At 36.9% G+C, this 24960-nt stretch overlaps 1 protein-coding gene across 1 annotated transcript in view; it reads right to left on the reverse strand.

Moving 5' to 3' along the window:
• ANLN (anillin, actin binding protein) overlaps positions 1–24960 on the reverse strand; it is a 54735-nt gene that overhangs the window by 24805 nt on the left and 4970 nt on the right. Inside the window, exons 2-15 of the mRNA XM_060156855.1 lie at positions 23534–23687; positions 21211–21534; positions 16704–17083; positions 15311–15539; positions 13052–13242; positions 12670–12777; positions 9006–9129; positions 4790–4900; positions 3852–4081; positions 3004–3149; positions 2581–2728; positions 2106–2241; positions 1274–1456; positions 174–300 (exon numbers count right to left, since the gene is read on the reverse strand). Of these exons, the coding sequence (XP_060012838.1) occupies positions 174–300; positions 1274–1456; positions 2106–2241; positions 2581–2728; positions 3004–3149; positions 3852–4081; positions 4790–4900; positions 9006–9129; positions 12670–12777; positions 13052–13242; positions 15311–15539; positions 16704–17083; positions 21211–21534; positions 23534–23687 (2591 nt within the window). The remainder of the gene's footprint in view (positions 1–173; positions 301–1273; positions 1457–2105; positions 2242–2580; positions 2729–3003; positions 3150–3851; positions 4082–4789; positions 4901–9005; positions 9130–12669; positions 12778–13051; positions 13243–15310; positions 15540–16703; positions 17084–21210; positions 21535–23533; positions 23688–24960) is intronic.

Genomic DNA, 24960 nt, shown 5'->3' on the forward strand with positions numbered 1-24960 from the left:
CGGAAACATAAAAGAGTTAAACCAACAAATTGAAAAATGAGTTATTTGTCCATATAAAAACAATAAGCATACTGCATTTCAAAGATTATAAATTCTACCTGGATGCTTAGACTGTATTAACTCTATTAAAAAAGAAAAGTATGTTTGAACCATCAAAAGCCTAATTAACTTACAAAGTAAATGTAGTAGTGAATGTTAGAGCATCGCCATTAAGAGAATTTGAGGTACTTGCTAATGGTGTGGCTACCATATTTTCAGCTCCTGCTTTTAGTATAATTAAGAAATAGTAATTTGCTGCATCTGTAAGAAATAATCACATTACCTAATAAGCACAAGCAAAATCAGATTTAGCTCATCAGCATTCTGGAAGACCAAATGAATAAAGTAATACTGCAACTGATTTACATAAAATTCATTTCAAATTTTCTAAAGTCAACTTTTCAGACACAAAAAGACATGACATAAGCAGACAGACATGTTCCTGGAACAGCATCATCAAGGTCTCTTCATTTTAAGTGAACTGAAATAACTTCGCTACACATTCCTCAGTTTCTGCTGACTTCAAATTTTACCTATTGACCCGAAATTCTTTAGCTAACAGTATACATCTCAAAAGGATAAATTCTGGTTTGTTATTTCAAAACTGAGATTAAAATACTATATTTCTGTGAAAGTTACCATCCTGCCCTATTTTTCAGACACTGGTGCCATAACCTCCTTTACCCACTTTGTTTAAATATGATTTTAAGTAGAATACATAGCTTAGAAAAGTTTATTTATTCATTCTAGAGGAATAAAGGGAATAAAATTTGAATAGAAGTATCTACACTGTGATGCTCTTCACTCCCACAACCAGTAATTCAGGATTCAAAGAACAAATTTACATGACAGAGTGAATTTTAAATAGAATAGAGTAAGTAAAATAAGTTCTTTTAGATGCCCAATACTTTCCACAATAAAATTAATGCAAGTCAAATGGTCTGTTTTATCAGAACAACTCATCTTAGTAATTTATTTTATGTTCAATATTATGTTTAACAAGCCTAACTTTCAGTTAGACCTATGTCTGTTATTGCATGGATCAGTAAGGACAAATATGAAATTTTCTTGGTTATTTTTATACACCCATCTACATAAAAGGAACTAAAGGCCTGAGATACAAGCCTTGTGTCTTCATGCATGCTCTACTTGTTCCCATTTGCACAATTCCAATCTAGGTGAAATTCATAATTTAACATATGATCTAGAAGTGAGTAAATAAAAATTACCATACCTGGTTTCTGAACTGTACTGCAGACAAAATCTGCTTTTAGAGGCAAGCGGATTTCTGACAAAGTAATTGATCCTTTGGAAGGGACAAATTCACTTTGGGATATGGGACCAGCATTATTCTTCCTCTGAGGCCCTTCATTCTTCAACTTATTCAACTCATCAATCAAAAGTGTTCTCTTCTCAGCTATGTAGAAATATGCAAGTTAATATTTCAAATATTAAAACTGCAATTGTTTCTAAATTAAACCAATTCAAGAAAATGCACTCATGTGACAACTGTATACAACACCAAAGACAAAATCAGTAACTCTTCCTTCATATAAATAGATGGTAGGTAGTTAGGTAAAACCTTGATTGCTCAATCTGTTCACAAAATCCTTGTAATTTAATACTTCAACTTTTGGTCAGTTTTCTTGCATGGTTAATCTCTCCACCCTAACATGCCCTGTCATCCATCACCACACATACACACAACAAAATTCACGTACTTATTTTTAGCTATACATATATAGACAGGTACAGAGACAGAGCATGTATGTGTGTGTGCATAAAGAGTACGTATGTGTGTGAGTTCATGTATTCATTCTTAGCATACTCTTTACACTTCATTTCTTCAAATGCATTCCAGGTTCTTTCACCTTTTCATGCAAACTACACCTTATTTTACATGTAGTGTTTTCACAAACCTTGTAAGAAACAAAAAATAGATCAGCTGAAACAGATTATCAAAAAAGCCCTTTCTCTAAAATTAGAAATTTCTGAGTATACTAGACAAAATGAGGTTTTCCTGGTTTGAAATTGTGTTAGAATTGTTTCAGGTGTATCACACCTACTTGCAATTAGAAGAAGTCTTTCTGCTTCAGCTTCTTCCAGTGACCCTTTTCCATGGTCTTCATCAACACAACAGTTAAGAGCCTGGCTAGCCTGATAGATCACTGTCTGCTGCAAATTTATTTCATTATTGAGCTCCTAGTGAAACCAATGAAAGGAGGAAAAAAACTCACATTTTTAATCACCATTTTCACTTTACTTAAACTTTAATTATAATTTATCCAATTGGGTAATTTCCAAAATCTCCAGAGAGGGAAGTCAAAATGTTACAGTTTCATTGTTCAAGTTTCTAGATTATGCACCAAAAAAAGAGGACTTTTCTCAAACTGAATTCAGGAGTAAGCTCCTAAGCTCCTACATGTCACACACTGTCCTAGTCACTCAGGATACAGAGATGAATAAGGCTGGGCTCTTGTCCTCAAGGAGCTCACCATCTCACGCTGTCAACCTTCCAAATCCCCTTTCCACAGTACATACCTGCATTTTCTGTTTGATGTTAACCTGACAAGGAAAGCCATTCTTTTTTTCATTCAATTTTGAAGTAACATCTTCCTTCCGAACAATCACCTGCTTTATTGAAGGACGGTCTGTTTCTTTGACTCTTTGAGATCTATATGCATCAATGCTTCAGGAAATAAGTTATACTCTATTAGAAATCCAGCAACACACTAAGCACTATCCTTTGTTGAACATATCAGCAGAATATTGATATTGCAACATATCAGTAGAACACTTCACTAGAATGGAAAATGCCATTGGGTGAAAGAGAGTCTGCCCAAAGCTATTTCAAAGTTTTATAAAGATTAATACTAATAACACTATAATTATAAATAACAAAACTTGTTATGTCAATCTAAACCATGACCCTTAGTGAGTGAATGTCCTCTAAGATGTTCTCACCTGTAAGGAAGATCATGACCTTCATGACCTATACTATCACCAGACTCAGCTCGAGGGACACGGGTTCTTTGGAATTTTCCTGGCTTTGGACTTTCATCACTTATGCTGGTGTCTTTCAATTCCCAGCTAGGCGAAGAAACTAAATTCTGCAGGAAGGCACATCAGATATTAGATTTTATGGATGACACTGATTCTAAATGAGAAATCTGAGGAATTGAATGACTTTATTACTAGAAAATAAACATCCAATAAGTTGACCGATTCATCATAAAAACAAGGCAAACTTAAATAAGTTCCTAAAATGTATACGAATAAAAGTTCAAAGACAGCTGAAGCCTACACTTGTAACTCTTTTTAAAAAATATTTCTAATTGAATCAATCTCCAAAAAAAGGTGCAGCTATTCAATTTAGGGTGATAGCTTGTAACAGTAGAGTTAGCTCTCAATAAATATTAGTTATCTATCTGGTGCTAAATTCTAATATACTAATATGACCTAATATGCACTTCACCCCCATGATGTAGGTACTATTTTTAACCTAATTTAACATTTAACTGTGGCAAAGAGGTTAAATAGCCTGGCTCATAAACATCGCTTAACGGCAGAGCCAGGATTTGAGCCCAAATGTCTGGCCTTTTAAGCCATGTTACAGTTTGGATTTCACCTAAGGCCAAAAAGAAACCACTGAAGAGTTTTAAGCTCTCTTTTAAGAGAATTAACATCAGGTGTGCAAAATACCCCTGGCTACAGAGTGCCAAATCCCCATGCACCAACTAAAACAAAAAGGGACCCCAATTCTACTTAGTTTCTTTATGTGCTGGGCCTGTTTACATTTAGTCCTTTCTTACCTCTGGACTTACCACACCAACTGTCTGTGCTAATGGAGCAAGTAAAGACATCGAGGAGATGTTCAGTGCATCTTCCTGTTCGCTGCTTTCTGCATCTGCATTATCCATCTCCTCCTGGCTCTTTTCCACATCTAGTTCACCTTCCTCTAGGACATCACTGAAGATGTCATTAATTACTTTTGAACTGTTGATATCATCATCCACACTCATCTCAATTTCACGTACCACCTCTGAAAAATATTCCAACAGGTAAATACTGTGATTCAGACCTTTAAGAATTAAACGGATAACAGAGAAGACCTAACGTTCATATGCTTACTCAATAAACAGGAAGAGAAAGGCCTATGAAAAAGTACCTCCTAAACAAAACAAAAAGAAATAGAATACTACTAATATAAAGTTCCAATAACATTTTCTAAGTAATAAAGGTGGGAACTATCAAAAGCTGATTCAATTCTTTGGGTTTAAGAAAGAATATTAAAAACCCAGACTGCAAGATAATAGCCAAAAGCTTCAGATTTACAAAAAATATTTTTTCAAATAATTCTTTTTCTATTGTTGGGAACTGCCCTTTCACATTGTAGTCAATAATAGGAAAATATTAACATCACTTAGGGCAGGGGTCACAAATAAACTTCAAGGGCCACTGATTCCTCTAACCATACATGCACAGTGTGGAAGGGCAGCACATTTCCTTTCCCTTTGAAAGTGAGTGATAGCCTTAATCAGATTTTCACAGGAGCCTGGGACCTAAAGATAACTGTTCACAGTACTGTATTTTGTGAAAGCTAGAGTATTTCCAAGTGGGGGAAAAAAAAGAATATTATAAAATCATATTTTGAAATATAGAACACTGCATATTTGAATATGAGAATACTAATTCTCCTAGAGTGTCCAGAGTTAATAAGAGACAAGGAATGAAAACAATGAAAACCAACCAGTCAGCTGTTCAACCTTTGGGTCTGATGTTACTTTTAAGGACTTTTCCTCTTCTAAAAACAATGTTATTTTCAAAGGGCTAGACTTCGTCATTTCACATTCAGTAAAACCTAAAAAAATTTAAGGAAAAACCATATGAATATATATATAAAAACTTAGAGCTTTTCAATTAAGGAATCTTACATATCTTGTTTTCTGATTATAAAGCTATGCATTTCAAATCCAGAAATGCATAAAGTAGAGAATCCCCCAAAGCACCTGTCTTCTCTTAACTTTCCCATCTCTCTCTTCTTCCCTAGAAGAGAAAGGGGACACTAATATTACCAGGTTATTGTTTGCTCTTCCAGTTTTCCCCCTATGTATACATATGTATATATCCTTTTTAAAAATTTTCCCATTATTTTATCTCATTTTATTTTATTTTTTAAACATCTTTGTTGGAGTATAATTGCTTCACAATGTTTTGTTAGTTTCTGCTGTATAACAAAGTGAATCAGCTATACGTATACATACATCCCCATATCCTCTCCTTCTGGCATCTCCCTCCAACCCTCCCTATCCCACCCGTCTAGGTGGTCACAAAGCACCAAGCTGATCTCCTTATGCTATGCGCTGCTTCCCACTAGCTATCTATTTTACATTTGGTAGTGTATATATGTCAATGCCACTCTCTCACTTTGTCCCAGCTCACCCTTCCCCCTCCCCGTGTCCTCAAGTCCATTCTCTACATCTGCATCTTTATTCCTGTCCTGCCCCTAGGTTCATCAGAACCATTTTTTTTTCTTTTTTAGATTCCATATATATGTGTTAGCATATGGTATTTGTTTTTCTCTTTCTGACTTACTTCACTTTGTATGACAGACTCTAGGTCGATCCACCTCACTACAAATAACTCAATTTCATTTCTTTTTATGGCTGAGTAATATTCCATTGTATATATGTGCCACATCTTCTTCATCCATTCATCTGTTGATGGACACTTAGGTTGCTTCCATGTCCTGGCTATTGTAAATAGTGTGATCATACTATACATGCTGTTCTGCATTTTGTTTTTCACTTTTTAAAAAGTGTCAATAAAAACACTTAACTAGCAATAGAAAAACACTACTTCAACATAATAAAGACCATATATGAGAAGCCCACAGCTAACATTATACTTAATGGTAAAAGATTGAAAGCTTTTCCTCTAAGATCAGGAACAAGACAAGCTAGAGATAAGCCCACTCTCACCATTTCTAGTCAACATAGCTTTTTAAAAGTCCTAGTCAGAGCAATAGGCAAGAAAAAGAAATTAAAAGAATCCAAATTTTAAAAGAAGTAAAATTATCTCTGTTCACAGATAACATGATCTTATATACAGAAAACTCTAAAGATTCCACACACAAAAAAACTGTTAGAATAATATACAAATTCAGCAAAGATGCAGAATACAAAATCAACACAAAAAAACCAGTTGCATTTCTATATACTAACAGTGAACAATCTGAAGAGCAAATTAAGAAAACAATTCCATTTACAATAGCATCAAACAGAATAAAATACTTAGGAATAAACCTAACCAAGGAGGTGATAGACTTGTATACTGAAAAGTACAAAATATTGCTGAAAGACATTAAAAAACACACAAATAGATGGAAAGACATCCCATGTTCATGGACTGGAAGACTTAATATTGTTAAGATGTCAATACTACCCAAAGCAATCTACAGATTCAATGCAATTCTTATCAAAATCCCAACAGCACTTTTTGGAGAAATAGAAAGTCTGTCCTAAAATTCATATGGAACTTCAAGAGACCCTGAATATCCAAAACAATTTTGAAAGAGAACAAAGTTAGAAGACTGACATTTCCTGATTTCAAAACATATTACAAAGCTATAATAATCAATATAGTATGATACTAGCATAAAGATAGACATATAGACCAATGGAAAAGAAGAGAGAGCCCAGAAATAAAACTTCACATATATGGTCAAATGATCTTTAACAAGGCTGCCAAGATAATTCAATGGGGAAAGGGCAAATGATGTTGGGAAAACTGGATATTTACATGTGAAGAATTAAGTTGGACCTTTATCTGATGCCATATCCAAAAATCAACTCAAAATGGATTAAAGACATAATGTAAGACTCAAAACTATAAAACTCCCAGAAGAAAACATAGAGAGAAAGAAAGCTTCATGACATTGGATTTGGTGATGATTTCCTGGGTATAACACAAAGCAGGCAACAAAAGCAAAAATAGACAAATGGGACTACATCAAACTTAAAAACTTTTGTGGGAGCGGGGGCAAGGTAGGAGTAGGGGATTAAGAGGTACAAACCACTGTGTATAAAATAAGTAAGTTTCAAGGATATACTGTCCAGCACATGGAAAATATTTTATGATAACTAAAATGGAGTATAATCTATAAAAATGTTTAATCATTATGTTGTACACCTAAAACTAATATAATATTGTCAACCAACTACACCTCAATTTAAAAAAAAAAGATTTGTGTATCAACCTACTGAATGTGAGAAAATATTTGCAAATCATATATTTGACAAGGGGTTAATATTCAGAATATAAGAACTCCTACAACTCAATAACAAAAAATCAACCTGATTTAAAAATGGGCAAAGGACATGAACAGATGCTTCTCCAAAGATGATATACAAATGGCCAACAAGCATGCAAAAAGATGCTCAACATTTCCAATCATAGGAGAAATGCAAATCAAAATCACAATGAGCTAATAACTCATACCTATTAGGATAGCTACTGTCAAGAAAACAAAAAATAACAAGTGTTGATGAGGGTGTGGAGAAATTAGAATGCTTGTGCACTGTTGGTGAGACTGTAAATAGTGTGACCACTATGGAAACCAGCATAATAGTTCCTCAAAATATTAAAAATAGAACTACTGCATGATCAAGCAATCCCACTTCTGGGTATACAGCCAAAAGAATTGAAAGCAGGGTCTTGAAGAGATATTTGCATACCCATGTTCATAACAGCACTATCCACAATGGCCAAGAGGTGGAAGCAACCCACATGTCCATCAATGGATAATGGATAAACAAAATATGGTATATCTACACAATAAAATATTATTCAGCCTTAAAAAGGAAGGCAGTCCTGTCACACATTTGACATGTGACATGTCAACATGGATGAAACCTGGGACGTTATGCTAAATTAAATACGCTAGCCACAAAAAGACAAATACTATATTATTGCACTTATATGAGGTATCTAATCTATATGAGGTAGTCAAATTCATAGAAACAGAATGTAGAATGCTGGTGACCAGAGGCTCAGGAGAGGCAAAAGGGGAGTTGTTGTTTAATGGGTATAGAGTTTCAGTTTTGCCAAATGAAAGTTCCCGAGATCTGTTCCTCAACAGTGTGAATATACTTAACACTACTGAACTGTACACTTAAAAATTGTTAAGATGGGGCTTCCCTGGTGGCACAGTGGTTGAGGGTACGCCTGCCGATGCAGGGGACGCGGGTTCGTGCCCCGGTCCAGGAAGATCCCACGTGCCGTGGAGCGGCTAGGCCCATGAGCCATTGCCGCTGAGCCTGTGTGTCCAGAGCCTGTGCTCCGCAACGGGAGAGGCCGCAACAGTGAGAGGCCCGCGTACCGCAAAAAAAAAAAAATTGTTACAATAGCGAATTTCAGTAATATGTTTTTTTACCACTACTGTTTTTTAAAATTTAACTGCCTATGATATATTAAATGTCATTACATACAAAGCTACCTTATTCATTTTAAGCAGCTACATAATACTTGATTACATGGATTTAGCACAATTTATTTACAGTCTTCTACTGATCTGCATTTAGGTCATTTAAATCTTATTACTCTTACAAATGGTGCTACAATTAATATATTTGTACATAACACCTGTGCACACTAGTTCTAAGAATTCAACTTACAGAAACACTTGCAGAGCACACACATTTTACAATTCAATAGATATTACTGAATTTTTCTCCAAAAAATACTTATAGTAATTTACACTCTCATCAAGTGTATGCGTTCTCACTCTGGAAAGATAATTAAGGAAGAAGGATATTGCACGGCTAGAAATGAGAAGGTAAGTGGAAATGAAGAAATGAATCTCTCTTTTTATACTAAAACAGCATTTCTGCTTTCCAATCCAATTTCCAAAACTATGGTAGACTGAAATCTACATTTTAAGTGAAGGAGAAATAGAAAACGCTTACCCGTAGGTTTTATACTAGAAGGTTGTGCTGGTGTCTGATTTTCTGTCACCTTTTCTGTTACTGGAAGTGATGGGGTATTTGGACCAACTTGTTTTCTGAGGGGAGTGTTCTGACAGTGAATTTCCTGCAAAAAGCAAATGAAGAGATAAACTTTACCTCTCAAAACTATAAATTTTGTCTTTTTACATGTCATTAAATGAAACAAGTAAGAGTCATTGTTCTATATAAGCTTCCTCAGAACAAAACAGATAATGAATGTGAAAGGGTCCAGCCATGTTTAGAACACAAAAGGCCTCGGTGCTAGTTCATATTCTTGGTAATTAATAGTAAGTAAAATCTTTTTTAGAGACCAGTAGGCAAGAGAGAATGAAAATCCACATCAGAGTTCAGCTTTAGATAAACCAATTCAGGTGAAAGCCACATATTGGGAAAAAATAATTGTCTCCTCAGAAAGAACAAAACAAATACAAGCAAAACCACAGGCCACTTCCTCAACCCTTTCTAGCCACCACCTCCTTGCTCCCTTCCCTTTAGAACAAAACTTCTGAGGACTGCCTATACTCCTGGACCCTGCTCTTCACCCACTACTACCTGCATTCTACCCTCACTTCATTAAAAGGCTCTGCCAAGTCACAACAAGCTCCTTATTTCAAAACCCAGTGGTCTCAGTCCAGTCTACGTCTGACAACAAACACTTGGCAATACCAACCACTCCTCCCTTCTGAAAGGCTCTTTCTTCCCTTGACTTCAGTTACGCCATACTCAACTGCTTTTCCCTCCCATCTTCTGGCTGCTCTTTCTGTGGGTACCACAGATGAGTTCTGAGGTGGGGAGACCCCTGAACTCCCCATTACTGTGTTCAGAATTTTCTTTACATGTATATGTGCAACTGTCTGGGGAGGGATTCCACAGGTTTATCAGGAATCATTTAACAAAAAAATCATTTAAGAACGGTTGCTTTTTATTTTCCAGAGATGTAGAAGGAAAACCATGAGACTATGACCTACCAGCAACCAAGTGAAGAAGGTGCTTCAAACAGAAGAGAGTGATCCACAATGTCAAATGCTGCTAATAATAGGTCAAGTTAAACACCTGAAAACTGATTACTGAAGATCACTGGTGAATTTGATACGGGTAGTGGTGAAAGCCTGAGTGGAGAGATCATGAGAGAAGGGAAGAGAAAAACTGGAAGATACAAGTAGAGACACCCTTTTGGAAGAGTCTGGATGAAAAGGAGGCAAAGAAAGGGAGGGGAATAGGAGATCAAAAGAGTTGTTTTTGTTTTAAGATCACAGATAATAGCTTGCTCTATGCTGATAGGAAGGATTAGCCCATTCATTCCTTCTTCCAAAGACAAATTTTACTGTGCTCCTACTGTGAGTCAAGCACTGAGAACATAGACAGAGATGAATAAGGCTCTCATAGACAGTGGTGAAAAACAAAGTTAAAACAATTATAGGAGGATAAATATTCCAGTGAGGTAAAAACAGGATGACATGGGCCCAAAAAAGCAGGAGGGGGACTGGGAAAAGGGCCAAGTAAAAAATTCCAGAGGGAATTAAAATTTAACCTATTCTTAATGAAGCAGGAGCTCACCACAGAGATATTTCATCCAGAGAGACTAGGAAGGCAAAGACAAAGAGATCTGAAAATATGCGTACACTTGAGAGACTACAAATAGTCTGCATGGCAGGACTGAAGCACACATGTGGAGGAGCAGGGAAGAGAAGCCAGATTTCGGAATGATTCTAGATATCAAGCCAAGCACTTTAGACATTTTTCTGATGTTAGCTACGGGGAGCTCTCCAGGATTTTTAGCAAGGGAATACATGCCTATCTGCCTTTTAGAAATATTTTTCTAGCAGCAGTGGGTTAGATGGACTGGAGAGAAACCAGACTAAAAGCAGGGTGTTCACACAAAGCTATGTTAATGATTAAGGCAATGGCAGAGGAAAATACACAAGACAAGGAAGCTTGGTGACATACTTAGAAAATATATCACTGGATGTGTGTGTGCTTATGTGTGCATGTGCTAGAGGCCAGCAGGTGGGAAGACACAGTAACAAGAGGAAGGAGCCAAGGAGGTACTGCCAGATTGTTTTAGATGAGGAAGTATAAAGTAAAGCCCTAAGTGAAGACAGAGACTACATGGGGAAGATATTCCAGCAAAGCACAGAAAGCTCTGCCAGCCAACCAAAGCTCAACTAGAGTTCAGGAGAGAGATGAGGGCAGAATAGCCAAGCATTATCAGCATTTCTGTGATTGACTGAAGCTAGATATGAGGATGGGAAAGAGATGTTCCAGGACAAGTGAGACAAGAAAAATGGTCGAGATCAGGACCTTGAGAAACATGATTTGTTAAGCAAGGGAACTGATAAAAAAAAAAAAAAATCAAATAGATCCTTCTCAAAGAATAAATGTATTATTCTATTTCTACTGGTAGCCACGTTAAATATAGTTCTATTATTTTTAGCTTAAAAATACATCCTAACACAGGAAAATTAAGAGGTACAAACTTCCAGCTATAAAATAAATGAATCACAGGGATGAAAGGTACAGCACTGGGAATACAGTCAACAATAATGTAATATCTTCGTACGGTGACAGATGGTAACTAGACTTATTGTAGTGATCATTTTGTAATGTATAGAAACATCGAATCACTGTACTGTGCAACAAGAACTAACATAGTGGTGTAGGTCAATTATACTTCAAAAACAAACAAACTAACTCATAGAAATAATGATCATCTTTGTGGTTACCAAAGGAGGGGGTAGGGGAAGGGGGAATTGGATGAAAGTGGTCAAAAGGTATAAACTTCCAGTTATGAGATGAATAAGTACTAGAGATATAATGTACAACCTGATTTACATAATTAACACTGCTGTATGTTATGAAAGTAAATCCTAAGAGTTCACGTCACAAGGAAAATATGTTTTTTTCTATTTCTTTAATTTTGTATCTATGAGATGATGGAGGTTCACTAAACTTATTGTGGTAATCATTTCATAATGTATGTAAGTCAAATCACTAAACATTTACAGTGCTGTATGTCAATTATATTTCAATAAAACTGAAAGTAAAATGTGTATATACACACATATATATATATATATATATATATATTTCTCCTAACACAGTATTTTGTACACAGTAGGCATGTAGATGAAACAAAAGATAGTTTAACACAGTAGGGATTTTGTTGAAGGCTTACCAATGAAATTTGACCAGAAGTAATATGAGTAAAGAGAAATCTGGGAGGTATTTGGTGACTGAAAGAATTACAGATAGTCTAAAAGTATGATATTTGGAGAGAGATATATAATCATTAATGAGAAAAGTAGATTCTGAGAAACATTTGAAAACCAGCATCTAAATAGAATGTTAAAAGGAATCTGAAATCAACTGAATGATGAGAATACCTTTTAAATATGATTTTAAGTAGGTCATCAGTAAACATGGTTAAAAGTTCCATTAAATGGCAAAATATCACAAGAGAAAAGCAAAGTTGGCATGAACATTTAAGGAGTTTATGAATGGAAAGCTGCATAGTTAATTGGAACAAGATAGTATATTAAGAATTATTTTACAATACAGAACCACAAGTTAAATCCCAGCACCACTTTGGTAACAAGTTCACTTTTATATTTCTTGTTTACATTACCTGTTTGGTTTCTAGTTGTTTGCTTCTTGAGTTTTCGCCTTTTTCTGCACTCCATAAACTGCCCTTGTCAAATCGGCCACGAAGACATGCTAGTTCTTTTTGACGTTCCTAAAATCATCAAAAGCTCTATTTTACACAAGAGCCAAAAATATGTTTAATAATATTCAAATTCTACTAACCTTGTCCTCAGTTTTCAGATTAAAAAATTCACAATACACACAGAATATAGGACAATAATATTTCTAATTTGAAATAAGTGATACAGAGAATCAAGACGCTATTTATCTCCAGTCAAAAAGACTGGAGTCAGAATTCACAGTTTGACTTCTAGGTTCTATGCTCAGACCATGTAATGAATAATGTTAAAAGCAGTAAGCCATACCTGCTTGAGCTGTTGTGCTAAATGAGTAGTAGATGAAGATGCGTTTTGCTTGAATAATCTTTCTTGTATGGCCTTTGTATTTGGAGTGATAATGGGAGTTCTATGGGGTGTGCTACGAGCTGGACTTTCTTTGCTGTGCTCTTGACAACGCTCTCCAAAGCGTTCCAGGAAAGGCTTAATTCCTGCTCCTCCTAAAAATGAACACATTTTTGGGAGGCTGTTTAGAATAAGTAACAATTATGATTTCTATGGGAAAAGTTCTAAATCCATTTCAGCTCCAAAATGCTTTGATTCTACTAGGAATATTCATTCAGAAAGTAAACAGAAAGAAAATAGTTCAAAAAACTTAAAAAAAGGGCTTCCCTGGTGGCGCAGTGGTTAAGGGTCTGCCTGCCGATGCAGGGGACGCGGGCTCGTGCCCCGGTCCGGGAATGTCCCACATGCCGTGGAGCGGCTGGGCCCGTGAGCCATGGCTGCTGAGCCTGCGCGTCTGGAGCCTGTGATCTGCAACGGGAGAGGCCACAACAGTGAAAGGCCTGCGTACCACAAAAAAAAAAAAAAAAAAAAAGAAAACTTAAAAAAAAAGTTTTTTTACCACACTGTTTAATTCCATGTCCTAAAATTTGTTTTATAGGATTTAATTCTTTAAGAAAAACAAGAAGAAGAATTTTTAAAAAGTAGAGTAAGAGGACAGTAGGGATTAGAAAACCCTTAAACTAAATAATCAGAACCTAGATGATTGGAAATTGACTGTATGTGCATTAATAATAACCCTAACAACCAAGTATCCTGGCCATGATAACCCAACTGCTAATATTTCTACAGCCCAATTTATTTTCTTGCTTTTAGGAAGTCTAACATGAAAATCCAGTGATTAAATCCTTTTTCTCTTTCAAAAATAATAATTAGGGATAATTTACTTTATCAAAGGATGTCTTGATTTTATAAAGTCTTAAAACAGTACTCATTTAAAATAGTATGAGATCCATTTAAAATAAAACAAATGGGATATATACCACCTCCATTATAAGAATGCTAGGGTTGCACTACACAAAAGGAGGTTACCTATATCATTAACTGGCAAACATTTTCCCATAAATAGCCAAAGAGTAAATATTTGGGGCTTTGCAGGCCATATGGCCATTGTCACAACTACTCAACTCTGCACTGAAGCATGAAAGCAGCCACAGACAGTAAATGGGCATGGCTGTGTTCCAATAAAACTTTATTTGCAAAAACAGGTGAAGGGCAGAATTAGACCCATGTCCAGCAGTGAAAGCGCCGAGTCCTAACCACTATACCACCAGGGAATTCCCAACAATGCCCTTTATGTCGTTCTTATCTATGCCATAAGTCTTTAGAAAATTGGGCGTCATAGTCCAATTTCACATGGGGATTTTGCTATTGTTTCCAATTCTCATTTTGGCTCATCTGGAAACTGACTGCTGGTTTCTACTTACCCCATAACTAATGGATTCCCCACTCTCATCTCTCTGACTACTTCTCTTTTATGATGAACTATTATTTCTGGAGAGATTGTATTTTTAAGAAGTTAAAATGTAGAATTAACACAGTCTTTCCGAAAGCAATTCTAATGAAAAAGAATATAGCTCAAAGTACACTATATTACCCTATATTTGAACCATATTTTTTTAGTCCTATGTTTCTCAACCAATAGCATGCGGGGGTATACCAGAAGGTGTAAGTCACCACAAGATAAATATGGACTTCCTGGAGCATCAGTTTACCATAGTAAAATTGAATTTTCATATGTATACATTCGCATACAATATACACACATATAAATTAAATGGGAGTGGAGTCATTTGTATACATATTCCCTTCCCTTTGCTACTATGGGTGCTTTCATAGTGAAGTTTGAGAAGCACTGCTTTGCACGCTTGGTTATAAGAACGCTTCTCCATTATATCCTTAAAATGTGATTTCCAGTTGTATATGCTTTGTCTGCATCAAAAAGTATAGAAGAAAGTATCTAGCATGGTCATTCTAGAAAAAAGCATGTTTAAACTGTTAAAATGTAACAAGTTAAACACTTTGACCAGTAACTGGGCTACTCTACATTAATGAACATTCATTCAATCAATTAAAGCTGACTTTGAATAAGTCTCACTTGATACGTTCAGGCATTTGCCCTGGCAAACCAACACTGTACCATGAACAATTGGATATTTAAAATGCTAAGAACAGACACACTGAAAATAGTCAGCAGTACCTTAGAATTTTTAAAAAATATGTTACCTGGTGTTGTAGATTTGTTCTTAGGTTGAGATTGCAGACAAATTTCTCTGTTTAATTCCTCCTTGGGCCGAACTGTCCGGGATACAGGTGACCTCTCAGTTGATTTTGACACCTCTGTTTTAAGAGGACTAACAGAGGTTTTTTGAAGTAGTTCAGGATTTTGTACCTCACAATTTTTAGCACTGGTGATGGATGTAGTAGAAGATTTCACTGGGGAAGAAGTAGCTTTCTGAAACATGATAACACTTAGGGTAAATAACAACATTCACAATATCTAAAGGTAGTTCTATAAAAAGCACTCAAATCCTATTAAAAAAAAACTCATATCCTATATGCTCGGTAGCCTTTATGTAAACTCATGAAAAAAAGTTTCTTACTCTCTAATAGATCAAACCAATTTGAAAGGTTTGAAAAAAATTAACTTAGAAAATGCCATTATTCAAATTATAATATGTAGTTTAGTCTGCATAATATACTGATGGGTAATTTACTACGAGGGATAGGGTCACTCGCTATTTTAAAAAACAATTTCTTTTATATTATCACACTAGTACCTTTATAAATGTTAACTGTATTAGGTCAAATTAACTATATATTTGCATTTTAATTAAATCAATATTAACTTGACAAAATTGTATCATGTACTTGAAGGTGAACTATAAGTTATTAAGTACTTACTATGTGCCAAGCACCATACTAAGTGCTTTATGCACGTTATCTCATTTAATCCTCCCAAACCCTTTCTTTCCCAATTTACAAATGGAAAAATAAAGTTTTGCAAGATTAAGTAACTCTCCAAAGCCACACTTCTAATTATGTGGAAGGGCTGGGATTGAATGCAGGTCTGTCTAATTCCAAAACCTGGCTCTACACTTAAAGATAATGCTCAGAAACACAACATTTTTTTCTGTTTTGGTTTTTTCATATTTTTTTAAAAAACGTTGAGATAACACATGGGCAAGGTAATATTTCAAACATTTCAAAACAATATACAGTAAAGGTATCACGCCCACCCTTGACAACTGCCTTCTAGAGGTAACTACTGCTACTAGTTTTCAGAGATATTTGATGTCTTTCTTGTATTTATACACATACATAGAGCATTCTAATAGAGAAAGTAATTTTCAGGCTCTCCCTGATGGCTAAGAAGAGGTTCCACCATTCCACAGTATATACTTTGGAGTTACATTAAATTCGTGTAATTTAGTTGTCAATTGCTCATTTATCTTGGGACAGAATACCAAATTTATGATTTTTACTTTCTATGAAATACTCTAAAAATACATATAAACATCCTATATAAAAGTTATAAAATGCATACCTACACATATATATAAATTATTACTCATAACAACAAAAAAAGTTTCCAAAGACCAAAATTATATATACTTACCCCAGAGCTGGAAATTGCAACATTAATCAAAGATGCACCCACAGCATTCGAGGATGAGGCTTTATTCAAAGAGGCATCGCCATCCCTTTGGGAACAGCATGTAGCTTCCTGCTTAACACTGCTGCTATTGATCCTAGCAGATGCTCCACTTGCAGAGGAAAATTTGGATAAACAAGTGGTACCAGGCTGTTCTTGTACACTGTTTTGCTTTGCAGATGAGTTTTTTACATCATCTTCCCAGGAGCAAATAGTTGCAGCAAGGTTGGCTAGACGGCCCTTTCTCCCAACTGGAGTTGCTGAGGCATCTGAAAGGGATGGTTTGGGAGGGGAGGTAGCCTCTGATGGCATTGCTGAGATGGGTGAGCTTTCGTGTATATCATCTGAAAATGTTTTAGAAGTTAAAATTCATGAGTTATATATGTGTGTAATAAAGGGATCACTCAAAAAAAGAAAAAAAACCTTTTCTCATATGCATGAAACTACCAAACTGCTTAAATTTGACAATATATTTTCAAATCAGATACTTAATCCAAATTTAAAAAAGAAAAAAAAAAGAACACTTTGTTACACCTATTTTTTTTCAATTATTTGATGGATTATGAATCTATAAGACACCATAGATTTAGGTTATATTTTTAGGATTAATTTATGATGTTATAACACTGCACAACTTAAGATTACATATTCAACATATTTGTTTTAAAAATGTATTAGACCAGTGCTGTACAACAGAACTTTCTGCAATGATGGAGATGTTCTATATCCATGGTGTCTAATACAGTAACAACTAGCCACATATGGCTAGTGAGCATTTGAATTGTGGTAAGAGCAATAAGAAACTTCATTTCATTTTAATTAATTTAAGTTTAAAAGCTACATATTGCTAGCGGTTATGGTATTGGATACCACAGGGTTAGACTCATGTTTTTCTGCACAGTTACTTCATTGGGAGATAAATGTCAAATAAGCAATACTTAACTTACGAAGGCCTGTATGCACAGAGTATACGGGGCAGTCAAAGTTCACGGCACTTTCTATTCCAAAAATTCAGTCAATGGAACAGATAGCCCTCCTGCTGTCCAAGGCTTATAATTCTGCCAGAATTCTCAATTCTACTCCTCCAAAACCTTCTCAGGGATCTTGCTCCAAATAACCCCTTCTTCCTTTCTACAAACTTTTTTTTCTACACATAAATATGCTCAAGTCTCTCTCATCTTAAAGCTAAACCCAAACATCCTCTCATCAATGTATACCCCCTTTTAGGTACTGTCCCTCTTTCCCTGCACTATATTCACTCACCACTCAACTCCCTTCAACCTGCCTTCTGCCTACACCACTGCCCTGAAGTTGCTTTTGCTATTTTCACCAGATGCCCACACACTTTGTGGGCCTTGTATTTCCACGTGACATCATCCTCTATTAGTTCTGTCTTTGCGGCCTGTCCTTCGTGGTCTCCTTCTAACTACCAGCTACCTCCATTTGACTATCCCACGGACAGCCCAAATAATATATCTGAAGTTGAAACTGCCCCCAACTCATTCCTCCTCATCACGCCTCTTCCTCCCTTCTCCCTTACCATCCACCACCCAGTCATTAAGTCCCACAGATTCTATCTCCTAAATCTCTCAAATGCAGCCTCCTCTCCACTTTCACAGGCCTTCATCATTATGCCTGAATTACAGCATTGGCCTTCTAACTGGTCCTGCTTGTAATCTCTGCCCTCGTCAATCCCTCCTCAATTCTGACGCCCAGAGTGACCTTTCTAAAACATTTGCCTACTTAAACTCTCTCAGTTCCTCTCCATCACCTCCTGGTTAAATTCCAAATGCTCTGGACCCGGCTGCTTTCTTCAAATTCATCTCTTGCTTTTCTACCACATGAACTATATACCAGAATACCTACTCTTTATACACACAGTACGCTCACGGTACCTCTGTGCTTTTCATCCGTTCTGTTGTTTTTGCCTAGAATATCTCCACTGTCTGAAGCCAGCTGCCCCTCAAAGTCCAGGTTAATTATCTCTGCCTCCTCCAGAAGAGATTTCCTGACCACCACCCTCCCTACAATACCTTTTTGCATACCTTCATCATTTTCTTTAGAATAAGCACTGTCCTCTAAGTAGATGACAGTTTTACTGTTATGTTTTAGGAATGGGCTTAATAGCTCTAGCTCCTCTAACTATTCTTTGTCAGAAAGAAAGTCTTCAGATAAATTGTATTTTGGAATAATCCCTCAAACCTTTAATTGGCTATACCCACAGTCCTGTATAGTACTCACTAAATCATTCATCACACTTTATTCATAAGTTTCAATGCTTAAAATTAAACAGGCTATGATGCCTTAATGAGATTTATTTTCAAGGTCGAGGTGGACATTTGTTAACATTTGCTTTCAACATATTCGAAATCACTGCTGCAAAGCTTCCTTCTCTAGAATGTTTAGGGCCTTGGTTGTATTCTTGATCATGCACTAAATCACAACCCTCTTTCTTTTTTTTAAAAGGAAAATCTCCAGTCCTCTGCCCATAGATATTTCCTACAAAACAGAAATGGAACGTTCTTCTATTCAGGCACATTTACTGGTTAGCCTCCTCAGACGTTATAAAGAAGCATGGTTAACCCCACCCACCACTAAAATAAATAGTTATAATTTACAAAGTGAACTATCAGCACGCTGTAAACACGCCCCAAAACATCAGGCAGGTCATAAAAGTTGAGCCCTAGAGTCAGACAACTGGGGTTTGCATTTTAGCTGCTGCTGACTGTGGGCAGGCACCTTAGTCTCTCTGAACCCAGTCTTCTCTTCTACAACATGAAGAAAAAGTATGTATGTCATAAGATTGTTGTATGAATTAAATGCTATATTACATTAGAATTTTTTTTTTTTTGTGGTATACGGGCCTCTCACTGTTGTGGCCTCTCCAGAAAAGATTTCCTGCGGAGCACAGGCTCCGGACGTTCAGGCTCAGCGGCCATGGCTCACAGACCCAGCCGCTCCACGGCATGTGGGATCTTCCCGGACCGGGGCACGAACCCGCGTCCCCTGCATCGGCAGGCGGACTCTCAACCACTGCGCCACCAGGGAAGCCCTACATTAGAATTTTAAAATATTTAGAACGCCTAGCATTTCACACAGTAAGTGTTTGCTCTTGAGATTATCATCACTGCCAGAAGGGGTCATCTTAAATGTTTTTCTATCCAATACTTATCAAAATTTCAGTTAAAAGAATTGATATTTATGGAAGACTGCCTGAAATATATGTAGCCCATCCATTTCCTCAGATCACTTGGTCTTAATTCTGGCTATGTGTCAGAATTACCTACAGAGCTTTAAAAAAAGAGAAAGGAAGGAAGGAAGGAAGGAAAGGGGGGGGGAGGGAGGGAGGGAGGAAGGAAGAGAGGAAGGAAGGAAGGAAAGAAGGAAGGAAGGGATAAAAAGCACACCCCAGGGCTCCACCGCACTCCTGAGATTCCAGTCTAGTGGTCTGAATGATTCTGATCCATAGGAGCTGGGCTGAAAGCCAAAGCTTGGCTTCCTCGGGTAAGGCCCAGTCGTCACCGAGCTGTCTACCTGCACTGTGCTGGCTCACTTTACAACTGCATTTACTGAAATGAGCCTGGAGCCAGCTATCTGCCTACCTTGAGAAACCTTACACCTTCACTAGCTCCCACAGTTATCTTTAGGACCCAGGGAAGAAAGTTCTCTAAGGTCTTAGTGCCAACCACGGCTCTGTTGTTTTGTTTTTTAATAAACATTAGTCATGTAATTGATAGCATTTCACCTCTCTGCACTGGCTGCTAGCAAGTTCAGAACCATCTCTAGCAAGTGAGGAGGACCTTAAGGCCTGTATTTAATAAACTAACTTTACCCTTCACTTTGTTTTTCCTTCTCTTCACCTTGATTTCTTCATTTTTCCCATTTTTAATATAGGTATTTTTGTAAGTCATCCCAAGGCTTTTTATGTAACAAGGTAGGAGATAAGCTCTCCATCAGATTATGGACCCATGAATGGCAAAGATCAGGTCACTTTATCTGTCTCTGGCATCTTAGCATGAAAACATGCTTTGCAGCTGCTCGAGAAATGTTTTCTGAAGTTTTCTTTCTCCCCTATTGAACAGCATTGCATACCTTAGTCACTCAAGTTTATTTAATTAGTGAATCCATGAAATAGGATTTCTTGAATACAGAGCTGAAGGGCAGCAATGCTGATAATGCCAAGAGTATAGTTTATTCTCTCCTGTTTTTATTGCAAATATAAGATGGTTCCGTTACAAGATCAGGGTTTTGTGAACCAGTCTAAGAACCTCATCATCATCTACTTCGATGAGAACACAACCAACTGATAAATATATATTGCTATACAAACCATTTGCAAGCAATGGATACTCAGGATATAGATCAAAAGCGTTGACCTTTCATGTGTTAACTGATACATAAAATTTTCAACATACCAAGTTGAATCGTACTGACACAGATTTAAGGACCACACCATTCACATAGTTTATACCTGTCACATCATCATTATCCCAGTGACGCCGCTGCTCAGCCAGCTTTTGCATTCGTGTTTTGACTGAGGAGGCTGCAGTTCCTTCCAATCTTGAGTTTAGCCCTCTCCTCACTCCCAGCGGCGATGCCGGGGCGGCCACGGAATCACTGACACCAGCTGGCGCTTGTGGCGCTTGCGGCTGCGCCTGAGGAGACATAGGACTTGGAGAACAAGGTTTTGCAGAAGCTGACTCAACCGGTTTTTCATTTTCCAAGTTAGAAACTTCTACTTCAGTGTTGTCAGAACAGCGTTTTTTTGATGGTGATGGTTTTGTGCAAGATTTCTCTAGATTAAAAATGACAAAAAAATAAAAATTCTGTAATTCCTCACAGCATGAAAAACTTACAGTAGGTACAAATTAATAAAACACCGTCTCTCTGTTCCTTTAAATGATTTTACTCACAACAAGAAATACGTAAAATTCTACTTTCTTTCGGTAACTTAGAAATCTGATATAAGAGATTTCCCTTTAAACAAACATATAATTTACGGTTTAAAAAAACCTTAATGAAAAAAATCTTCAAATAACATCCTCAAGAGATATGCATAATATTCTATGTGGTCTTAAGACACTAGGAAATAAAAAGTGCACACACACAGAATAAGCAAATATTCTAAGGGATTTTAAAGATCATACAGCCCAATCACCACATTTTTAAATAAGAAAAATCAGGCCCAGAGAAATCAAGTTACCTGCTTAAAGCGATATAGCTGAGCTAAGAGTAGACACAAGCTTTCTGCTTTTAAAAACAATCTTTCATGAACAATAGTAAACAAGGGTAGAAGGGCACCTGGCTTGAGGTTTAGGAGGCAGAGAACCAAAACCTGACTGAATTATCTGGTCAATACCAAACAAATTCACTGGCACAAGCGTTTAACAACATTTTACATTTTAAACTTCCACGAACACCTATAAAATAAATTTAAAAGTCCTAAAAGAAAAAGGAGCTATTCAAACACAAGGCATATAATTTTTACCCAAGAATGAGTTTTAATATATCTCCTCGAAAACTAATACTTTAAAAGGTAGGAATGTAAATTCCATAAGAGGTCAGTTTCATTGGCTGTCTAACCAAGTGTTCTTGTTCTGGTAGTAACCGAAGTATGATTAGTGGGAAGTCATGATTGCCCTCATAAACATCAATCTAATTAAATGTACATCATGAAACTTTCCAGTCTTCTGCAACTCATTTAAGGGTATATTTTCAACAAACTTATCTAATCATTTTTTGGACGTATTCCTATTTAACATGCTTCACTATCTGAAAGTAAAGAATTCTTTGAGTTTACATTGCTTATAACAGTAAATCTTTCCATTTAAGCATCAAAACACAGTTCCAACCACTGGTTTTCAAGTACATAGTACTCAATATTTGATTGCATAAACCCATGCCACAATGAAGAGATCCTGGACTGGAGCCAGGCCTCTATTTCCTATGTAATATATACGGTATTCCCTCCCTTCAAAATGTATTAACACACAAAAATAAACTCTCCTTCTATGGTTAGCTCACAAAATAATGGGAGCCAGCACTATGCCCTCATCTCTTTTGTAATATTGGTTTTGTCCTCTGTAATACTCTTTTTCTATATGTATTTTAAATTTATACTAAGGGAAATGATCATCTCCAGATTATTTCAAATGCTAGGAAAAGATTAAGCCAGCTGACTGACATAAGCTGAGGATGCCAGGATTTAGGAAAGAATCAGACAAGCTTCCAGGTGCGTGTGGATTTGTTGGGGGGGGGGGGTTGCTTAATTTTGTTTCTGTTTAATTTCACCAGTTCTGTAGATTAACAACCTGTACTTTGTGCCCAGCCTGAGAGAGATGGTTCAGCAGACAGAGGATGAAAAGGCTCATCAAATTACAAGCATCTGCAGGCAGGTCTGCCTTTTGTTGCCCTGCTCACGCCACAGATACATCTGAACCCGGTGGTCAGCTGCACTGGCACCTGTTGGGGTAGATAAACTCTATACCACGGCAGTATAAGTGCCCCAGTGCTCCTTTATTATTCTTCCCTGAGAGGTTTTAAGAATAATTTTGGAATGAGGAAAATAAAGTTCAACCAGTTAGTCTGAAATATTTGTTAAGAAATTCTGCTCTGGCCTGATAGGTTCTAGGCCTAATATAATAGGCCTGGAATACAACACGCTGATCTTTCTCCCAGAGGCTATTCCATCTGTCTCCTAAAGACCTTGGTTCTTCTGCATGAACAATAAAACGCTTGGCGCTTATCTCCTTTTAAAAAATGCCAAGTTTACTTTTCCCCACAAAGCCTTTTACCTTCACCACCAGACAGGGGCTGCTGGTTACTTGCTTCTGAAAGTGGCTCCCTGACTCGCTTGGCGTGAGTCGCAGATCTTGCTGCTGGGGTGGGCCGCTCAGCCATTTTCCTTTGAAGATTCTCGCGTCTGGCACGGGTTCGTTCAAGCAGTTTCTACGTATATCAGAGCGTTAAAACACAAGTCTCGTCAAAGGTTCAGAAAACTTCAGGTATCTTCTAAAATCATTAATTGCCACCATGTACGATAACAGTTAAATACATTTCAAAAGTGAAATCCTAAGTAATTAAGTCAAGATTCACCAAATGAACACCCCCATGTCAAAATTTAATTACGGACGTAATATGAACATTAAAGGGGGAATAAAATGTGTTAAGTTAGTTGTATGAGATTTTAAATGGCCACACATTTTTTTCTGCTTCCATCAAAAGCTATTTGAATTGGGATGGCCTTATGATTCACTTTGATCATTAAAACGCAGCAGAAGTGATACTGTGTATGTGAATTCCAGTCCCAGGCCTCAAGAGGTCTTGTAGTTCCTGCTCTCACTCTCTTGGAACACTGCCTCCACAAGAAGAAGCCCAGGTTAAGCCTGCTAGACACATGGCCCAGCTGACAGCCAGCATCAACCACCAGACCTGAGAGGAAGGCTATTTTAGACCATCCAGTCCTGGGTAATCTGTATATCACTGCAGACTCCTATACAACTGCAGGGGACACCAGAAGTCCAGCCCAGCTGAGCCCAAATGCTAAGCCACTGAATCATGGAAAATAATGTGGTGGTTGTTTTAACCACTATGGTAGGCAGAATAATGGTTCCCCAAAGTTGTTCATTGTCCTAATCCCATGAACCTGTGAATATGTTACCTTACATGGCAAAAGAGACTTTGCTGACGTGATTAAATTAATGACCTTGAGATGGAGAGATTATCCTGGATTTTCTGGGTGGGCCTCAAAAGGGCAATTGTCCTTATGAAGGAAGAGCGGCCCAGAAGCTCAGAGTCAGGGAAGATGTGACAAGGGAAGCAGAGGTCAGAGTGATGGACATTTTTCGGCCACAGGCCAAAAAATGCAGGCGGCCTCTATCAGCTGGAAAAGGCGAGGAAACAGATTCTCCCTAGAGCGTCCAAAAGGAACACAATCCTGCTAACACTTTGATAAAACCTATCAGACTTCTGACCTACAGAAGATAATTAATATGTGTGATGTTAAGCCAGTACATTTGTAATTATTTGTTGTAGCAGCAAAACTAATACAACCACTAAGATTTGGGGTGATGGCAAGAGATAACTGGCATAATAGTCCTTTGAAGACATAAGACACTTCCTAAGAGAAAAATAAATAAGCCTAAATAATCTTATGTTTTATTTAATTAAATATCAATATATAATAGTTTTAAGGTGAAATCTTAGCCATTCCATAGAATCG

This window comes from Lagenorhynchus albirostris, chromosome 8 (genome assembly GCF_949774975.1).
Source record: "Lagenorhynchus albirostris chromosome 8, mLagAlb1.1, whole genome shotgun sequence".
Classification (NCBI taxonomy): Eukaryota; Metazoa; Chordata; class Mammalia; order Artiodactyla; family Delphinidae; genus Lagenorhynchus; species Lagenorhynchus albirostris.